Source organism: Peromyscus maniculatus, chromosome 12 (genome assembly GCF_049852395.1).
Source record: "Peromyscus maniculatus bairdii isolate BWxNUB_F1_BW_parent chromosome 12, HU_Pman_BW_mat_3.1, whole genome shotgun sequence".
NCBI classification, from domain to species: Eukaryota; Metazoa; Chordata; class Mammalia; order Rodentia; family Cricetidae; genus Peromyscus; species Peromyscus maniculatus.
The window spans coordinates 65,415,877-65,434,045 of record NC_134863.1 but is presented as its reverse complement, the minus strand read 5'-3'; the positions used below and the strand labels follow the sequence as shown (position 1 = coordinate 65,434,045).

General features: G+C 37.3%; 1 protein-coding gene across 1 annotated transcript in view; it reads left to right on the top strand.

Moving 5' to 3' along the window:
* Samsn1 (SAM domain, SH3 domain and nuclear localization signals 1) overlaps positions 1–4,431 on the top strand; it is a 49,755-nt gene extending 45,324 nt beyond the window's left edge. The window contains exon 8 of the mRNA XM_006983596.4: positions 3,086–4,431. Within this exon, the coding sequence (XP_006983658.1) occupies positions 3,086–3,285 (200 nt within the window). The 3' untranslated portion in view covers positions 3,286–4,431. The remainder of the gene's footprint in view (positions 1–3,085) is intronic.
* The last annotated feature ends 13,738 nt before the right edge of the window (positions 4,432–18,169 follow it).

Here is an 18,169-nt window from a genome sequence, read left to right as displayed (position 1 = left end):
CTTGCATCTGTGTTTCCTGTTCATTTACTCAGATTTTCTATTTCCAGCATTCCCTCTGTTTGTGTCTTCTTCATTGTTTCTATTTTACTTTTCAGGTCTTGAACTGTTTCCTTCACATGTTTAATTGCTTTTTCATGGTTTTCTTGGCTTTCTTTAAGGGATTTATTGATATTTTTCAATTTTTTTGTCTTTTCCTCAGTTTCTTTAAGGGAATTTTTCATTTCCTCTTTAAAGGCCTCTAGCATCTTCATGAAGTTATTTTTAAGGTCACTTCTTCTACATTGTGATGTTCCAGTCTTGCTGTTGTAGAAGGGCTAGGTTCTGGGGATGCCATATTGCTCTTTATGTTGTTGTATGTATTTTTGCACTGGCATCTAACCATCTCTTCCTGCAATAGATGAAAGAGGTGCCTGTGTTTGAGCAAGCTGCTATTGGTCCACTCTCTGATTGCTGTGTCTGTGGCACAGGGGGACCCTCTGGGTCCAGTCTTAGCTCTTGGTCTAATTGGAGCTGGTAGATTCTGTATCTCAGGGAGCTGCTCTTAGTCCAATCTAAGCTAGCTGATTCTGTAGTTCAGGGAGCTGCTCTTGGTCTTATTAGGGCTCTTGGTCCAGTCAGAGCTGATGCATTCTGTGTCTCAGGCAGCCATTCTTGGTCCAATGATAGCTGGCAGATTCTGTGTCTCAGAAATTTTCGTTTCTTTTCAGTAACAATAAGATGAAAAGGCAAGAGGACCAACTCCTTAGAAAATGATGCCTAAACTCAGCTGCCTGTCCATAAAAGGAGGGCTTAGAAACACAGTGACATATCTTCATCAAGTCCACTTACTAAGCAAATCTCCTACAACTTCAAGACCTTTGCTAATAAACAGCATGTGCTTCAAGACAGCTAACTTTTATGATCAAATCATTAATACCATCAGCATTGAAAGGTCAGATACCAGAATACTTAAAAGTTGTAGTAACAATTTATCATAAGAATATTATCGATATATTATATTGTATTATATTATACTTATTTCTAGTTGATATATTGTGCACTCTAATAAACTTATCTGGGGGTAAGTGAACAGAACAGCCATAATATTAAACATAGAGGTTAGACAGTGGTAGCACACACCTTTAATCCTAGCATTCCAGAGGCAAAGATCCATCTGGATCTCTGTGAGTTCTAAGCCACACTGAAAACAGTCAGGCATGGTGATTCACTCACACCTTTTATCCCAGGAAGTGATGGCAGAAAACAGAAAGGTATTTAAGGCATGAGGACCAGAAACTAGAGCTGGTGAAGCTTTTAGGCTTTAGAGCAGCAGTTCAGCTGAGATCTATGTGGATGAGGACTCAGAAGCTTCCAGTCTGAGGAAACAGGATCAGCTGAAGAATTGGCGAGGTGAGGAAGCTGTGGCTTGTTCTACTTCTCTGATCTTCCAGCATTCACCCCAATACCAGGCCCTAGGTTTGTTTTTATTAATAGGACCCTTTAGAATTCATGCTATACTTATTATATTATATGTTAATATTATACATCAGGAATCATTTATTCAGGAGAATGGGATAAATGTGGCTTTTGTGGTTTCAAATTAAAATCCTCCAGGAAAAGGTTAAAGGAAATTGTGTGTTCATTTTGAAGATGAGTAGATCAGTAAGTGTTTTTTTTTTAACATTTTTTCAGCCTTTCTGAATGTAGTTACTTATGTAACTACAGAATCATAAAAAATGTTAAGCATTTTCTCAATTTATCTAAGTGTGATACATAACCACTAGCATTCTGATACAAAAAAAAAGGGAAGTTCATTCACTACATACAGGTGTATCTGAAATCATCAGAGCTTGGTTCTTACATCTATCAGATGTTATCATGAGGATGGATTGGCTAGATGGCAGAGCATCTTTGACACTATGGAGCCTAGACAATGCTTTTGAAAAACAGAGCATGATGTGTAAGATAAAGACAGATTCCTAAAGATAACATAATTAGCATCATGTGAGTCAACTGTAAACATTTTTGGATTTTGAAGCTCTGCTATCTTCCTATAATTGGAAGTGCAGGACAATGTGATTAAGAATATGAGTCATAATTTTAGCCTCAATTGTAAATCTATGTGCTTGATCATCCCAGTGTGAGAGCAGTGAAGAATCCCTGCTGTTAAGGGAAAACAGAGATGTGCTAATGTGGTAATACAGCTAAGAGATGACAGCTAGAGATTCATTTTCTGTTGGAAGAACTTGGCTCACGATGCAGAGGAATGTCTATCTCTGGCATCAAAGAGGACAAGGAAACTTCACATTGACAAAGAGAAGCCTCATGACAAAGGATCCCTGAAGGGAGTCACAGCATACAAGGTTGCTTAGGTTCTTTAGAGAAACCTCTTGTTTGAGTTCTAATATTCTTCATTCTAAAAGATAATGCTTTCTTGTATATAAAACTGCTTTACTGAATACATCTTAAAATAAACTATTGTTATTTAGAATTAAAAAGGATTTCATGAAGCAGTTCTTGGAAATTCAGAATTTGATACTCAAAAAATTGCCTAGTTTTCTTACATCTGTTTCTATGGTGAATGCAGAGATAGAATTTTGCAAATATTACTAGCTAAATTCCAAGTGTTTGAAGACCTGCTGTACAGTTTGTCATGGTGAGTGATCTTTCAGTTACATATCCACATATTCACAATTCCAGAATGTACATCAACATCTCTTGGATTATACTTCAAACTACACGTGACTTTTCTAATGATCCTTTAAGGAATATTTGGACCAGGCATCTGTCATACTGTGGATACAATCTGTTTTCTTTGGCAACTTATTATTAATGTAAAATGAGAGTCCATATTGGTCTTTGCTCATGTAGGCAGCTCACATGAATAACATGAGGCTAGAAATGAACAATGATAAGCAATTGCTGACTTCCAAGACTTTGAACATCTGAGCACACATATCTGGTGTAAATGTGTATTGTATTCACAGGAGTTTCTGTTGAAGTAAAGACAAGATTGGAATAGTTAAAATAGGATAATGTTTTCAACTGACAATCATATAAAACTTGTCTTGGCTTTTCCTAACCACTGCACATTTTCCATTCATAGCCACTGAAGAGCAAGAAAATGAATCTGTGCCTCTGTCCTTAAGACCAGATGTTTTAAGTAAGTCACAGTTAGATGACTGCCCAAGGGACTCTGGCTGTTATATCTCATCAGGAAACTCGGATAATGGCAAAGAGGACCTGGAGTCAGAAAATCTGCCTGACATGGTACAGAAGATTGCCATCACAGAACCCAGTGACTGAACACACATTCACATCTCCTTATCTACAGAGGAATTCCATTTGAACTCTTCATCTGCTACAAGATCAAACGGAAATGTTTCAAATGCATCCCAAAGTGCAAATTGTTTTAATATGAATGATTGCACATACAAATTTATATCTCTAAATTTCCAGTGAGTGTGTGTAAAATGTATATTTATTAAATACTATGTGTTATAGTTCATCTACCTATATTAGAAAAATGATATAATGCAAGATACCATGCCTGTGCATGGTATATGCTGTACTTACCTTTATTTCACAAGTGTATAAATATAAAAATATAACCATGAAAACTGTGTATTTATATATATTATTGAATATATTATAGAAGGTATTTCAGTTGAACTGATTTCTACAGACAGCATATACATTTTTTTTAATTGCTGGAAAACGTAGTCTGAGATTAGATACTTTGTTCTGATCAAAGGTGGAGTTTTACTAACGATTTTCTGTTTATTTCTTCATTCTGTTATCTAATATGCAGATGGAGTTAACAATACACTTTCTGCTTTGATTTAGTGAAAATAATTGTAGAGGTATTTTATTTTTATATGTAAATATTTTTAATTTTTCTCAACCATAATAATAAAATATACCATGTACATATTGTATTTACAAGGCTAAAGTTACTTAAGGTATTTTAATATTATATTTTAGAGTAGTTTCTGTTAGAACATGTTGTATAGTCAGTCCTCAGTTAGGAAACTATGGATTCTGAAAGCATCTTCTAATCCCAGATCCATGTAACTGAACTCGTGAATACTCCAGATTTCAGCTTGACATGCTCAAACATTTCATTTTCACTGTAAAATTGTCTCTCCTATTTTCTTTCTACCCCATCATTTTTTTTAAACCAAGAGCTAGTTACTGAGATGGAAAGTTATTTTATTCTTTGATCTGCTTTTATCTTCCTCAGACAAATTCACAAATGTGGATCCTACCTCTTGAAATTCTTGTAATATTTATAACATCTCATCCATTCCCAGGACTCCTGTCACATTTCGGACTCTTGTGTGGAATGTTGTAATGTCTTTCCAATAGATATCCCATCTTCAAATCTATCCCCACATAGTCTCTAGAAAAATATTCACGACTCAAATAAAATCATTCTCCTTGCTTAAAACATTTGATGGCTTCTCATTAACTTGAGTATAACATGTAAACACATGAAAGTTCTTTGCAGAGGACTTTGAACCCACCTTATGAGTCTTCTCTCTGACCTCACTTTGCAGTGCATAATCTACTTATAGTCTTCCAAATCCTCTATTCCCTCCATGACTCTCCATGTATGGTTTCAGTATATGTTTTCAGTGCCTTTCCTGATCTTTTTTTCAGCCGAATCCTCCCTCTCTTCTGTCCTCAAACTTCAACAAAAGAGTGGCTTGCTGTGCTACAATTTTGTGAGCTCCTTCTGTGCTTTGTTCTTTGTATGTTCAAGGCCCCCTTATACATAGTTGGTTACAGAAATCCTCTATTTATTTACCTGATAGCTGACTTTACACAAGACTGATCTCCTCCTGATAGATTTTATTTGCCCAGGCTTTTAACTACCCAGAGTGTAGTAAAATCTGGCTGAAGAGGAACACTTAGGAAACAGTTGCTAGAGTTTATTGAGTTTGGTGATTATTTCCAATGTACAACTGTACCTTTCCAGTTAAGTCACTCTTACCAACCTACAGGTGAATGCCTCCAATTATCAAAAAGTTTTTGAAGACAATGTGGAGTTGGACAAATGGCTCAATGTTTAAGAGCACTTGCTCCTCAATCATGAGATCTGGAGATTAGATCCCAGCAACCAAATGAGTGGCTCACAAACATTTGTAAGGGCTCCAAGAGATCAGATACACTATTCTGGCCCCCATGGACAATCTCACACATGTGTGCTCATATAGTTATACACACACACACACACACACACACACACACACACACACACACCCTGAAATAAGATGCCTGGATGGTTGGCTTGAGTGTTTAGAGCATAGACTGCTCTTTCAGAGAAACTGAGTTTAATTCCCAGCACCAGTACCCAGTAGTGCACAAGCACCCGAGACTTAAGATCCAGAGGGATCCAGCTCCTGTAGCTTCTGCATGTAACTTCATCCCTACGAACATTCCTCAACCCAGACATGCACAAACACAGCATTCAAATAATCAAAACACATCTTACAAAATAAGAAATAAAAGGTAACAGAGAACGGCCAGGCAAGATAAAATGTTATTCTGAATGCTGAGGACAGCACAGTAGTTCTAGTCTTGTTAACAGATCTAATCTCACCAGCAGTGTCATAGCAGGTGTGACGCACACCGTTATGTCGATTTCCTCCTCAGTAAAGTATGCTTTTCCTGACTATGGTTACCACTCTTAGTAGATTAGTCTAGAAACTGGTTTGGGACACAGCACAGAGACTGACCTCAGCTTTTCTCTTGAACTATACTAACCGCCACTCTCTCAGTTTGTTCAAGAGAGTGTAACATTTTTATGGTGATGCAAGGAAACTCTAGATTGGAAAAAAAAACTGTGAAACCAACTATTAATAAAACATTGCCAATCTCCTACTGAGTTAAACTCTTTCACAATTTCTATCCCTTGAAAATGAAACTTTCATACCAGTTGAGGATTTAAGGTCATCTTTTTGGAAGTAGCCTTTAAGGAGACAATAGCAAAGAAAAGTCTGGGCTCTTACAAAAGGGAGAAGAGAGAAGTAGAAAAACAAGAAGCTAAAGTAGCCAAGAGAAAGGACTGAACATGGAAAGCTGTCCTGATGAGGACATTTCCACAGAAACATGTCCCTATCCAAGATGCTGCTGCATTTCTTTAATACTAAGTCCCTGGACTTAGAGCATCCGTCTGCTCAATGCAAAGGAGGTCAGGCAAACAACTATTAATGTCACCTATCAATCCACCTGTTGATCATATGTGGATCACTGAAAGGAAAGAAGCAGAAAAGCAAGGGATCACCAAAAGTTGGTGGGCTAAGGGAACTGTAGCTTCTGCTTTGTTTCTAGAAGGAAGTTTGAGTCTGAGTTCTTTAAAAGCAGATGAGGAGATAGAAAGCCACGAAGCTAATATTTACAGGACATTCTTATTGGCTCTGTAGGTTTAAACCTGGCAAGATGCCCAATCACATGCATTATTTAGACTTGGTCAATAAAGGTCTTTTGGACCAAACAATGCGCACTAGGAAGACAGCAGAATCCACCTGTTGTAACTAATTGTGTACAGGTAGTTTTATACAGTTGTAAAACCTTTCTTGTTTGCAGGGATTACCTAATCCCAGAGGTTTCCTATATTTGTAGATTTTAGCTATGACAGTCAATAACGTTAGAAAAATTTCAGCTCCACCAAATTTTCTAATATAAAACAATCTTCAATACATGGAATTGAATCCTGTACACTGTAAATGTAAGGCAAGAACTAATCACTCACTTCTATCCTTTATTATCATTATCATTATTATTATTATTATTATTATTATTATTATTATTATTATTACTGTTGTTGTTTTTCAAGACAGGGTTTCTCTGTGTAGCTTTGGTGCCTGTCCTGGATTTCACTCTGTAGACCAGGCTGGCCTTGAAATCACAGAGATCTGCCTCTGCCTCCCCAGTGCTGGGATTAAAGGCATGTGCCACCACCGCACAGCTGTTTATTTATTTATAAGGTACACTAGATTGTCCAGAGTGGCTTTAATTTTTTGATCCGCCTGCCTCAGCCTCCTGAGTAGCTGGAATTACAGTCCTGCACTGTGGGAGACCACTTTCAGGTTCCTAGTGGCTTTACCCAGCACGTCTGCATAGAGAGTATGATTGGACCCACGGCCTGAGTGCAGGTGTCTGAGATGGTCTGCACTTGGCTGTACTGGGGGGAGGTCTTTTGTTCCACCCCTCAGCATTCCTTTATATACCCTAGGGCAGAGACAGTCGGGGCCCATTGGAATAGGTTCTAGGCCCTCTCGAGGCTATCTTGTATTTTTTATCTTTAACACCCCCTGCCCCGCCCCGTCTATATTCTTCTAACTAATATTTCCTGCTGCTCCTACTCAAGAGCACTCTGGGGAAACGTGGGGCTGATGGGTAGCCCCTCCATACTGCATCATCAAATCCAGTTTAGTTTTTTGTTTGTTTGGTTTGTTTTTTTGATAAATACAAAATTCAGAACACTTTAGTTCTGGTTTTCCATTTATTCTATAACTGATATTTATAAGTCTGAATATTATCTTCAAATGAAAATGTTACTAGCAGCTTTTTGTTTTTTTTTTAAATCATATTGCCAAGGGGGATAGATTAAAAAAATTTTAAAGAAAATGATCAGTAGCTGACTATTTGGTTTCAGACTAGTTTCATTTCACTGAGTTTATAGCCACGTGTCTTGCAACTTCCTGAGTGTGGCAAAATTGATGACATTTAACATTGAGAAATTTCCGCTGTAAGCATAAGTTCTGAGAAAAATATATGTAGAAACTTTGAGCTATCCCCTCGGCTTACACACATGTACTGCCCCATACTGCCACCAAAAGACTTCATAACTAATTAGCATTAAGGTTTCCAATACTCTTGATAACGTGAGACACCCTGCTAAATTTATGAGAAGGCTCATAGATAAGTGATTAGAATCTAAGTAGAGGGTGAAAATAATCACAGTTTCTAACTCTGAAGAGGTGTTTTAGCAGGAGGAATAAAAGAGAATTCACTCTGACTTTGTTCTGCTTTCAGTTTACACCTGCATTCCTCTGAGTACTTTCTCTGCATGCAGACCTACAGACTAACGGTTATGGGATTGAACCATCTGCTTTTGAGACAAGGGACTCTACCCAGGCATTTATCACCAAAAAGTGATGCTTTTATCTAAAAATGATATAAATCACAGTATATTTATATGAGGCCCTCGACACAGTACATGTAGTGTTTGTATAAAAGTCACTATGGTTTTTATATCCACAACTTCATTTTCCCCTACCTAGCGTAGCTATAAGATGGAAGCAGTACTCATTCTATGATCACCCAGGTATGTACTTAGAGTATCTTGAAAGTCTTCAAACATACATGGCCTGGGGTCTGCAGAAAAACTGTGCTGGCCAGAAGCAATGAAGGAGGGTCAGCTGGTCAGTGAGTTTTTTCCTGGCACGTCATTTTTTTGTTTGCACCTGATCAGTTCAGAGAGAAACTATACTGCACTTAGCCTTAGCTCTATACTCTCAATACATGGCATGAGTAATCATTTTAGTAATGAATTATTAAACATATAAATGATTGTTTGATGAGTGGAAAAATTAAAATTGGGATTGCCATTGCCATGGACCTTGGTTTCTCATAAATTACAGAGCCTCAGCTGCCTGGGCTACAGGCAACAGAGAAGCCCTTAGAAGACATCCTAGATGTACATATTAACATATACACAAAGCTTACACACATCTAGGGAGAAGATTGTCATGGGAAATCAAAGTGCTACCAGGTTACATATACCAGGTATATGTGCTTTCCACTGTTCCCCTTCTGCATCTGCATCATGAAAACCCCTCACATTTCCATTTCCAACACTTAGTTTTGGTTTGTGCTATGTTTAAAAAATTTAAAAACCATAAGAGAAAAATGAAAAAAAAAATGGCTTTAGTATATTCAGTGATGTCTTTTGACCTTCTGGGATCCCAAGCAAGCCTAAGTGCAAAATACTGTTTTCTCATAGGGCAGGAGTAGACTTGTGATGCACAGGCTAAGAGGATCATTTTCTCTTTCAGTTCTTGGGCACCAGGCCAACAAAATGGGCAGGAACCATGCCATTTGCAGAGGAAAATGGGGTGAAAAGCACTTCTGGCATACTTTGTCCATATAAATTATACTTGTTTGCAATTCATCAACTCGATCTCTCTTTTATATCCATATGTAATGTAAATGATCATCTTTCTCTGAAGCTCAGTAATGATGCACAACTCAAAATGTGATAGAATCAGCTAAAAGAAAGCAGATGGGAGGTTTTTTCCCTGTATGCATATTCATAAAAATACAGAGAACTCAACAAAAGGAGATACATAAGAGCTCGTACCCAGAGGCTACAGGGACTTACATAGAGCACTAACTTGTTTTTCTGCAACTGTTTATTCTTCAAACCTTTACTCATGTCTTCCCGAAACAGTCACTGAAAATGCCCTGGGAAAAAATCTGCTTCTCTCTACACAAACAAACATATCCCCCTTTGAATTTTTATTGGACCTTAGAATCCAAGATTCAGGAAGTAATATTTAAGAACTTTACTAGAGACTATAATTAGAAGCCAAAGTGAAATCTTAATGGTTGCTCCAGCAATACAAACTACAGACATTTTGGTCACACTATTATGCCTGACAAAATAACTGATAGAAAATAACAGTGAACTGTCTGGCTCATGCTTGTCTATGTTTTGAAATACATATGATTAATTAGAGATAAAGGAAGTTCATTAAGTCCACTGAGGAAGCAGAAACACTGCTTGAAACTTTGCTAAGATAAAAACAAAATAGCCATAAAAGAAACCCGGAGGAATATAGACTGTGGTTTAAACAAAAAGGGTTAAGCAAAGGAAAACCATTCAAAAAGTAGCTGTGAGTTTTGGTGCTGTAACCAGGGAAGTGACATTCATACCAATGCAGATGCTTCTCTATCCACTTTACTTCATCCAGGGCTCTGAATCTCAACATGGATGCCCAGAAAACCTAAAGAAATACGTTCTATAATATCAAACACTGGCAGGTTTCCGAACATGGGGAGCCTCATGTAAAGAAGCTCCATTATCTACTCAGAGCTCATCTTTGTGGCCTCCGTCCTGGGTCTGTGCACTTGCGGTACCTCCTGGGCTCAGTGAATGGGTGGCTCCAGTAGGAGACTGGTGGGACAGAGGGGAACATGGACCCAATAGTATCAGTTCTACCCATAACGTTACCTTGTGCTAGCTGTTCTCCTTAATAAAAAGTCACTTGTGAGTTTTTGCCAGGTATCTTTACACAGGATTCTTTTTAGATTCTAATAATGTCTCCTTTCCCTCACCTCTTAAGGTTTTCTTTCACATACTTTCTGCTAGGCTTTTGGGTTTTTGCTTTAGGTTTTTTGTTTTTTTCTTTTTGTTTTTCTTTTTGTATTATTTTTTTGTTATTCTACTCTCAACTCTGCTTATATAATTAGTTTCCTTATCAACAAGATCCCTTAAATGATCCTTATTTGATTGTGCCATCTGTTTTCTGTTTTCTGTAGGGAGTTAAGTGCTACATTCATCCTTTATCCCTCATGACTGTCAGTTACTTGGATCACTCATGAATCCAATGAGCAATGCTCTGTGCCTCTTCTATAACTACATTTAAATGGTCTCAGGTCATTTACTTTTATTTCACTCCCAGCCTCCATGTCTTTTGACAGTCAAGGAACTCCAGTAACAAAAAGGAGAAAGATAAAACTTTTCCACTCATACCACCAAAACCTAGGTCCTGTACATTTTCAACACCTTATCTGTTTCAGAGGCCCACATCTGTAATTCTTTTTTCAAGAAGCCAAGAAACTAGGGCAACTGGCAGGATATAAGATATCATCACAAAGCTGCTCAGGCAAATCTAGAAGAAACACCCTCTTAGTAATAACCACACCCACAGTTCCTTGATATGAAATATGGGGTCATTTCTATTTGAACAATAGAGATCTACCAACATTAATATTCACCCACCAACTATGCACTAAAACAGAATGATGCAAGTGCATACTTTAGCTGATTATTACTGAATCAGAAATATCTGACATTAATAGCATTTTTAGAGTTTATATAAAATTGATATCAGATGCAAACTAGGATTATATTAGCAACTTTTGGTATCTAAAATGCTTTAATTCAAAGTTATATTGTTATACAGTATTACTCACTAACATTGGTTTCTCACATACAAAAACCTCAGGGCTTTAAATTTTGAAGGAATTTATTTCAAAATATGGATGCCCAGATAATTTGCATGATTAATGAAAATACATTTTGAATATTAAGCATTTAAGATGTTAGCATTTAGTAGGCTTTCTGACAGAAGTTAAAAGACTATTAGAATGACTGATGAATTGTTACAGTACATTAGCCCTCTGAACATGAAAGAGCTAGAGGACATTTATGTGATTTTGAGTATTCTTGTTTTCCCTTATCCTACCCTCTCCTAACTGAACTGTCCTTTTCTGTGACTTTGGTTGTTTTAAATTATTATGCAGAGATTTTTGCTATTTTGAGTAAATTGCAAATTCCATAGAAAATCATAAACGTAAGAGCAAAGATAGAAACTGTATTAAACAGGATGTTGTACACAATATCTGTCATAGTAGGAGATTAATTAAAAATATACCGAAGGAAGAGTTATTCTCTTTCATGATTAGAATAGTCTTACTCAGCAAATATAAAATAAAATAAAATGAAATTGAAGATTGTTCCTTGATCAGCAGCAAGGTTCCTAGCAGTTTAGCTGTTTCTATCTAGAGAAGGGTAAGAACACATTCTTTCTACTTATTAAGAATTGTGTTTCCAAATGATACTTACTGAAATCATTCTAGAACTTTTTGTCTTTGATTGATACAGAGCTTATCATAGCCTAGTTGATCATTTTTCCATCCTCTTGATATACTTGTAGATGAAATACACCAAAACGAATCTACCAGGAGGTGTTTCTATCCCATATGAGTAACAAGTAAATACAATTGCAAATATAGGGCCACAGGGAGACCAAAATAGAGTCTCAAGGTGGGAACAATCAACTACATACTAACCTTGCTCTGGGCTAGACAATTAACATTTGTGTAGGTCAGTGTCAGTGTGATGACTGGATCCTAGCAGATGCCAAAGTCAACTACTTCAGCAGAATTTCCTTCATGGTGTTGCTAAGTGTATAATTCTCCAGCACAAATTACTCCTCTGTCAGTGACCATGAGGGAAAAAATGTACTATTGTATATCATCTAGTATCTCCCTGTTTGGTCAATAATGAAGAGTGGATGGAGCAAATGTAGTAGACTGAAATATTGCTCCAAAGAGCAAAGACATTAAATCAAGGAATCCTGCTTGTACTACTTTTCGTGAATAAAGGGTCCCTGGAAATGTATTTAGGGATCTTGAGAAAAGAATATCAGGCTTGATTGTATGGATCCCTAAATACAATCATAATTGTCAGTATAAGAAGAAGAGGAAGAGGTCTGGGGAGATGATAGAGCCAGCATGAGGACCTGAATTCAGATACCTATAACCTACATAAAAGGCCAGCATGGCCCACATGTGTAACCCCAGCACTCGGGGCTGATGATGGTGAATCCAGGAAGCTCACTAAGGAGCAATAGAAAAAAGTCACCAGACATGGACCTCTAGTACACACACACACACACACACACACACACACACACACACACACACACTGGCACAGACATTAGCAGTAGAAGAAAAGCCTAACGTATTACAATAGAAACATTTCTTACTCCTTAATTTTATGTGCAAATATTTTGGAAACTCACAGACAAAATCTTATTCAAGGTTATAGTAGATAAGGAACAACCTCCAATTCTGGATAACAGAAGTAAAGAATTAAAGTAGTTTTTCTCATAGTTTCAAAAGCAACCACTTGTAAAATAAAGGTTGCTTAATTAAAATCTATCCAACTGAAACACCATTTATCTGAAACAAATGTTTGTGCTACTGATATCAACCAAGTCTACACATGAGTAGCTAACAATAAACAATGGAATGAAGCCCAGTGACTAGCAATTAAAACAAATTGCTCTTAATAAAGTTTGCCCTGAAAAATACACATTTGCACATGGGCAAATACACACATGCTTCTGAGTACATATGTCCACACACAAAACTTCTCTACTAAACTATAAAGGGTGGATGTACATGATATGCATCTGAATATTTTATCCTGCACTTATTCCTGAGGCATTAGTTTTTGTCCTTGATGAAACATGCAAGTCAGAAAGTGGGGTGTATACAATGAAAGATACTCAGAATATTTAGACTCCTGCCCAGTGCAAAAGAAAATGCATGGTGTCTTTGATTCAGAATTGTTAAGCATTTTAAGACAGAATAGTAGAGATTTAAACCAAATGTTAGCCTTTGTAAGAACACAGGCTTGAGTCAATAAGACAAGTTATAAGACCTAAAATATGGCTGCTTTCTAGCATTCCTTACAAAGGGTTCCAAATGGAGTTTTCTCAAGAACTGTAACAGAACATGAGGAAAATAGAAATAACATGCCTAAGAGGCTGGGCTCATGCATCCTGTACACAGGCTTATATTAACTATAATGGCATTCTTTGGTACCCATTAAAATTGTTATGATCAAAGTTTTTCACGCTTGCTTGCTTTTGCTTTCCCTGTTCTAGAGAGCCTCACTCATGTAAGTTATGAGGCAGAGAAAATGATCTGTGTTCACCAAAGTGTGTTTATTAGGCTTTGGGGCATACCTCAGCTCTCTTCCAGTCATTTGAGTCCATGTGATGAGTTCTGACCAAAGGCCGTGGCTGGACCATAAAAATCTCTTCTGAGACTCCTCTCCCCAGCTCTTACAGTTTTCCTTACTCTTTCATGGACTCCTTATACCCCTTCACCTATACAGCTAGACAAGGAGCATGGAGCTTGCTAAGGACGAACCCACTATGGCTAGACAAGGAGCACACAGAGCTTGCTCAGGAAGGAACCTGCAACCTGGGCCATTTTCCGAGGAGAGTCATTTGTGAATGATATGGATCCAGGCCACAGTGCCATATAAAACTAGACTAATTTCTTCAGCATGATGAAAGATGATACAGCCCCTGGGAGTATCAAGTTTGTTGAATAACCCTGACACCTATAGCCCTTGGGTTACCTTTCCAGAAAATGTTAAAGTTGCCTTTTCAGTGGATGATTAAACAATAGTCAAGATTTATGTTCTCATAATGGAATCAATCACAATCATTTTTAAATGTATACACTTATTTTGTATGTAATTCTAGAGAATTCTGGAACATTGTGAAAACTTCAAAGTCACTTATCAAGGTTAATATGACCAATAGCAGAAATGATACATTGCCAAATATCCCTTCAAATCTTATATATCACCACCTTTCTGTTTATAAGAGTCACAGACTGCAAAAATTTCAAACTACCTAAGGACACATTTGATAAAAGCCCTGGGGTCTGGATGACTCTAAGTATCTGGGGACGCTGATCTTAAGAAACCCAGAGCTTGGTATTATCCAGAGGTACAAGGGGAGATGGCCAGAGTGCACAGGATAATGGCCAGTGTTCTTTTCCCTTTGGCTTCAGAATGTCAGCATTTATGGGAAAAAGTCGATCAAGTACTTACTGGATCTGCTTAATCAAGCATAATTGTCACCATGTGACTGGCAGTTATTGGAAGCTCCTATGTGATACGGTGCCAGAGTCAGTATGCAAAGAGCTACCTAAATTATAGACAGCAAAAGTCGAAAGAGCTTTCCCTCCGCGTACAAGTCAGCATTACATAAGGAAAGAGAACGGCTATTGAAATGGGAGCGGTTTGCTCCGAGGCTTAATTTTCCCATGTACTTATTTCAAGTGCTTAAGCACCTAAGATCTACCTTCTTCAGAGGTAAAAGTCATGTTAATGTCTACGTGATGTTTATATTGAGCTTGTACAAGGAAGGCACCTAAGGAGGATTTTCCTCTGCCAAGTTCATTATTTACATGGTGTCATTAGCACTAATAACAATGCTTATAAGAATTAAGAATGAAGAGGTGTTTACATCAGGTAACTTCGAGTTTATTCCCACATCCTTCCCCCTCTCTAAAACTTAGGAATTCTCTTGCCCTGACTTTTTCCAAGGTACACTCAAAGTCACAGGTACCCTCATACTCCATTTCTCTGCACAGCAAACAAATATACATATGTTACAATGTTTCAATCATCTACTTCTAAATTGTAGGAAATAACTCATTAAACATTTATAAAAGACTGAACTTTCACACAAAGGACGTTTAATGTGAGAAATTACTTCCTCATTTTGAATATTAAATGTTAATATAGGCACCCAGATTTATTTAGATTTTCTGGAGTGTTCTTAGACTCCATGTCTTTGTGTCTCACTTACTATGCTTTAAAAGGTCTGGAGTAGTTTTCTTCTGAATGAAGACTTCAAATTCTTCAAACCTGATTGAAGATATAAATTTAAGACTGGTTTATAATAAATCTTTGAGATAAGATTCAGACATCATGAATGTGACTATTAATAGAGTTCTACCCTTTCTCAGTAAGCTCAAAGTTGCTTCATGCTTTAATGTACATTGTCATCTTTATAATTATTTATTTAGTAAATTTGCTATTTTAGACAGGTTAGGGTATTTAGCAGTATTGAAGTATCCTACACCTACAAAAGATTCAATACTAAACTCTGAAAATGCCTAAAGGAACAAAATGTATTCTTAAAAATTATTTCTGGGCCAGCAAGAGGCTCAGAGGGGAAAAGCCATTATTGATGAGCCTACCAAGCCTAGCTAGATCCTGGGGACCCATATGGCAGAAAGCAAGGATTAATCCTGCAAATTTCTTCTCACCTCCACACTCGCACATGGGCACACACACACACACACACACACACACACACACACACACACACACACAGAGAGAGAGAGAGAGAGAGAGAGAGAGAGAGAGAGAGAGAGAGAGAGAGAGAGAGAGAGAGAATCAGTTAATTTATTGTCTTTGCCTACGGATTATGGTGTTGAGGAGGTATGTACAGCAGAGCACAACGTTATGGAGTCTTTTCTCTCCTTCCACCTAAGTGTGGGTGTTCCAGCTTTTAACTCATGGCACTTGGCTTTCCCAGCAAGTGCTTTATCTGCCGAGTCATCTCAGCAGGCCAACAAAGTGTATAACTTGACGAAAGGGAAATATACACACTTGTAGATGTAATTGTGAGCTTTCAGGGTGTAAAATGTTGACTGCCCTGCCTATAAAATTCCAGCAAATATTAGTTGACACTTTCTAGACACAGAAAGTCCATTAGACACTTGACTTAATGAAACATAAGCAACGTGGTCATCGCTATCAACAAGCTCCTAACCTAGTTGCAGATGTAAGTGCGATATCAATGACTGTAATGGTAACACAATCATGAACAAAGACGTATAACAGAGCCAACTCAACAAAACAAGGGAAAAGTATGGCGTTTTGAGGAGACAGAAAGACCTATCAACTGCCATAGTTAGATATCTACCTTCTAAGTCATGACATTATAGCCTTTAATACACAACTTGCTTACATTTTCTTTTTCTAATCATATAATCTTAAACGAAAAAGCACCATACAAACACTTACTGTAAAAGTATAGTAAGTTGGGAGATCACAACTACTTGGCTGTATGTGATATAATTTATGAGAGTACTTGTCAATTGGAAATAAATTGACCATAATTACTACAGAATGAGTTTTAGTTCAGGACAGTAAACAAAATGCTATATTCACTCCATTTTGACTGAGTTGTGAGTACTGTTTGCAGTATTTTCAGGATCTTACTTTTACCTTTAAAAAGTGAAACACAGTTTACTAAGTGATTAGCTGTGGGGCCAGCTGTTACATAGTGGGCCCTGAGGATGTTCAGAGATTTAGAGTCACAAAATAGCAGTCCCAGCCCCACACTGTCCTACTTGCTAACAGAGAAATCAGAATTCAATATATAATACAGTAACATACACAATATGAATATATAAATATGAATATGTCTAAAGGCTAAGTGATCCTTTAGACACAAGAATCTCTACAGTTATTTTGGTACCCAAACCAAAAAGAACCATTTCCATTCTAACCCTGTGAAGAGAAACATGAGAAAGATACTCATATTTAAACTTTTTACTTGCAATTTACAAAATTTCCATTATTTGTAGTAATACCACAGGTAAAATCCTGGGAGAAAATAATTTCCATATATTGATAGCATGTCTTAAATAACTATCTTATGGTATTATATACAGAGTACAGTTTGCATGGTGTTGGTTAACTCACCAACAGGAGAGTTGCACCATGTCCTAATGAGAGATGGCTGAAACAGAATGAAGGTAGTCAAGTTCAATGTCACTTCCTCATAGGAGAGGTTTGAGCCTAGAGGAATGAAGCGATCTGTCTATGGCCATGTCTATTCACAAGCAAGAAGAATTCAGATTTGAATGGAGATACGGCATCAAGCTGGAGCTATTTCATACTATGCTGTCTAATCATATATAGCAAAGAGTGTTGAGAAAAGTTAGATATTTAGCAAACTTCTCCTGCTTGAAGTTAGGCATCATCCAAAAATAATGAGACTAATAACCTCTTTCATTCTTAGAATCTTCTTAAACATATTTTTTAAGAAGAAAAATTTCCTAAGGTGAGAAAAAAAGAAAAACCACAAAAGTGAGATAGAAAGGATGATAGAAGAGCTTATTCAGTAAAGTGCTTACCACAAAAGCAAGACCTGACTTCTACTCCCAGGACCCATGTTTCAAAGGTCAGGCATGGTTGCACTGACCTATAATTTCAGTGTTGGAGGTGGGGAGTCACACTAGGGAGTGACACCTAGGACTCACTGGCAGGCAGCCTTACCTACTAAACTAATTCCAGGTCCTACTGAGATACCTTATCTGACAAAAAACAAAAACAGGTAGCTTGTGCCTGAGGAATTATACCTTCTGACTACACACACACACACACACACACACACACACACACACACACACACACACACACACACTCCACAACAGTCTGAATATCAATGATCTTAAGTAACAGAATAAAAAATATCATTATTATATGCTTGACTTTTAGAATCACTGAGTGTGCTACCCATCCTTAGAATAAGCAAATTTACTATTCCAAATCTTTTCACAGCTT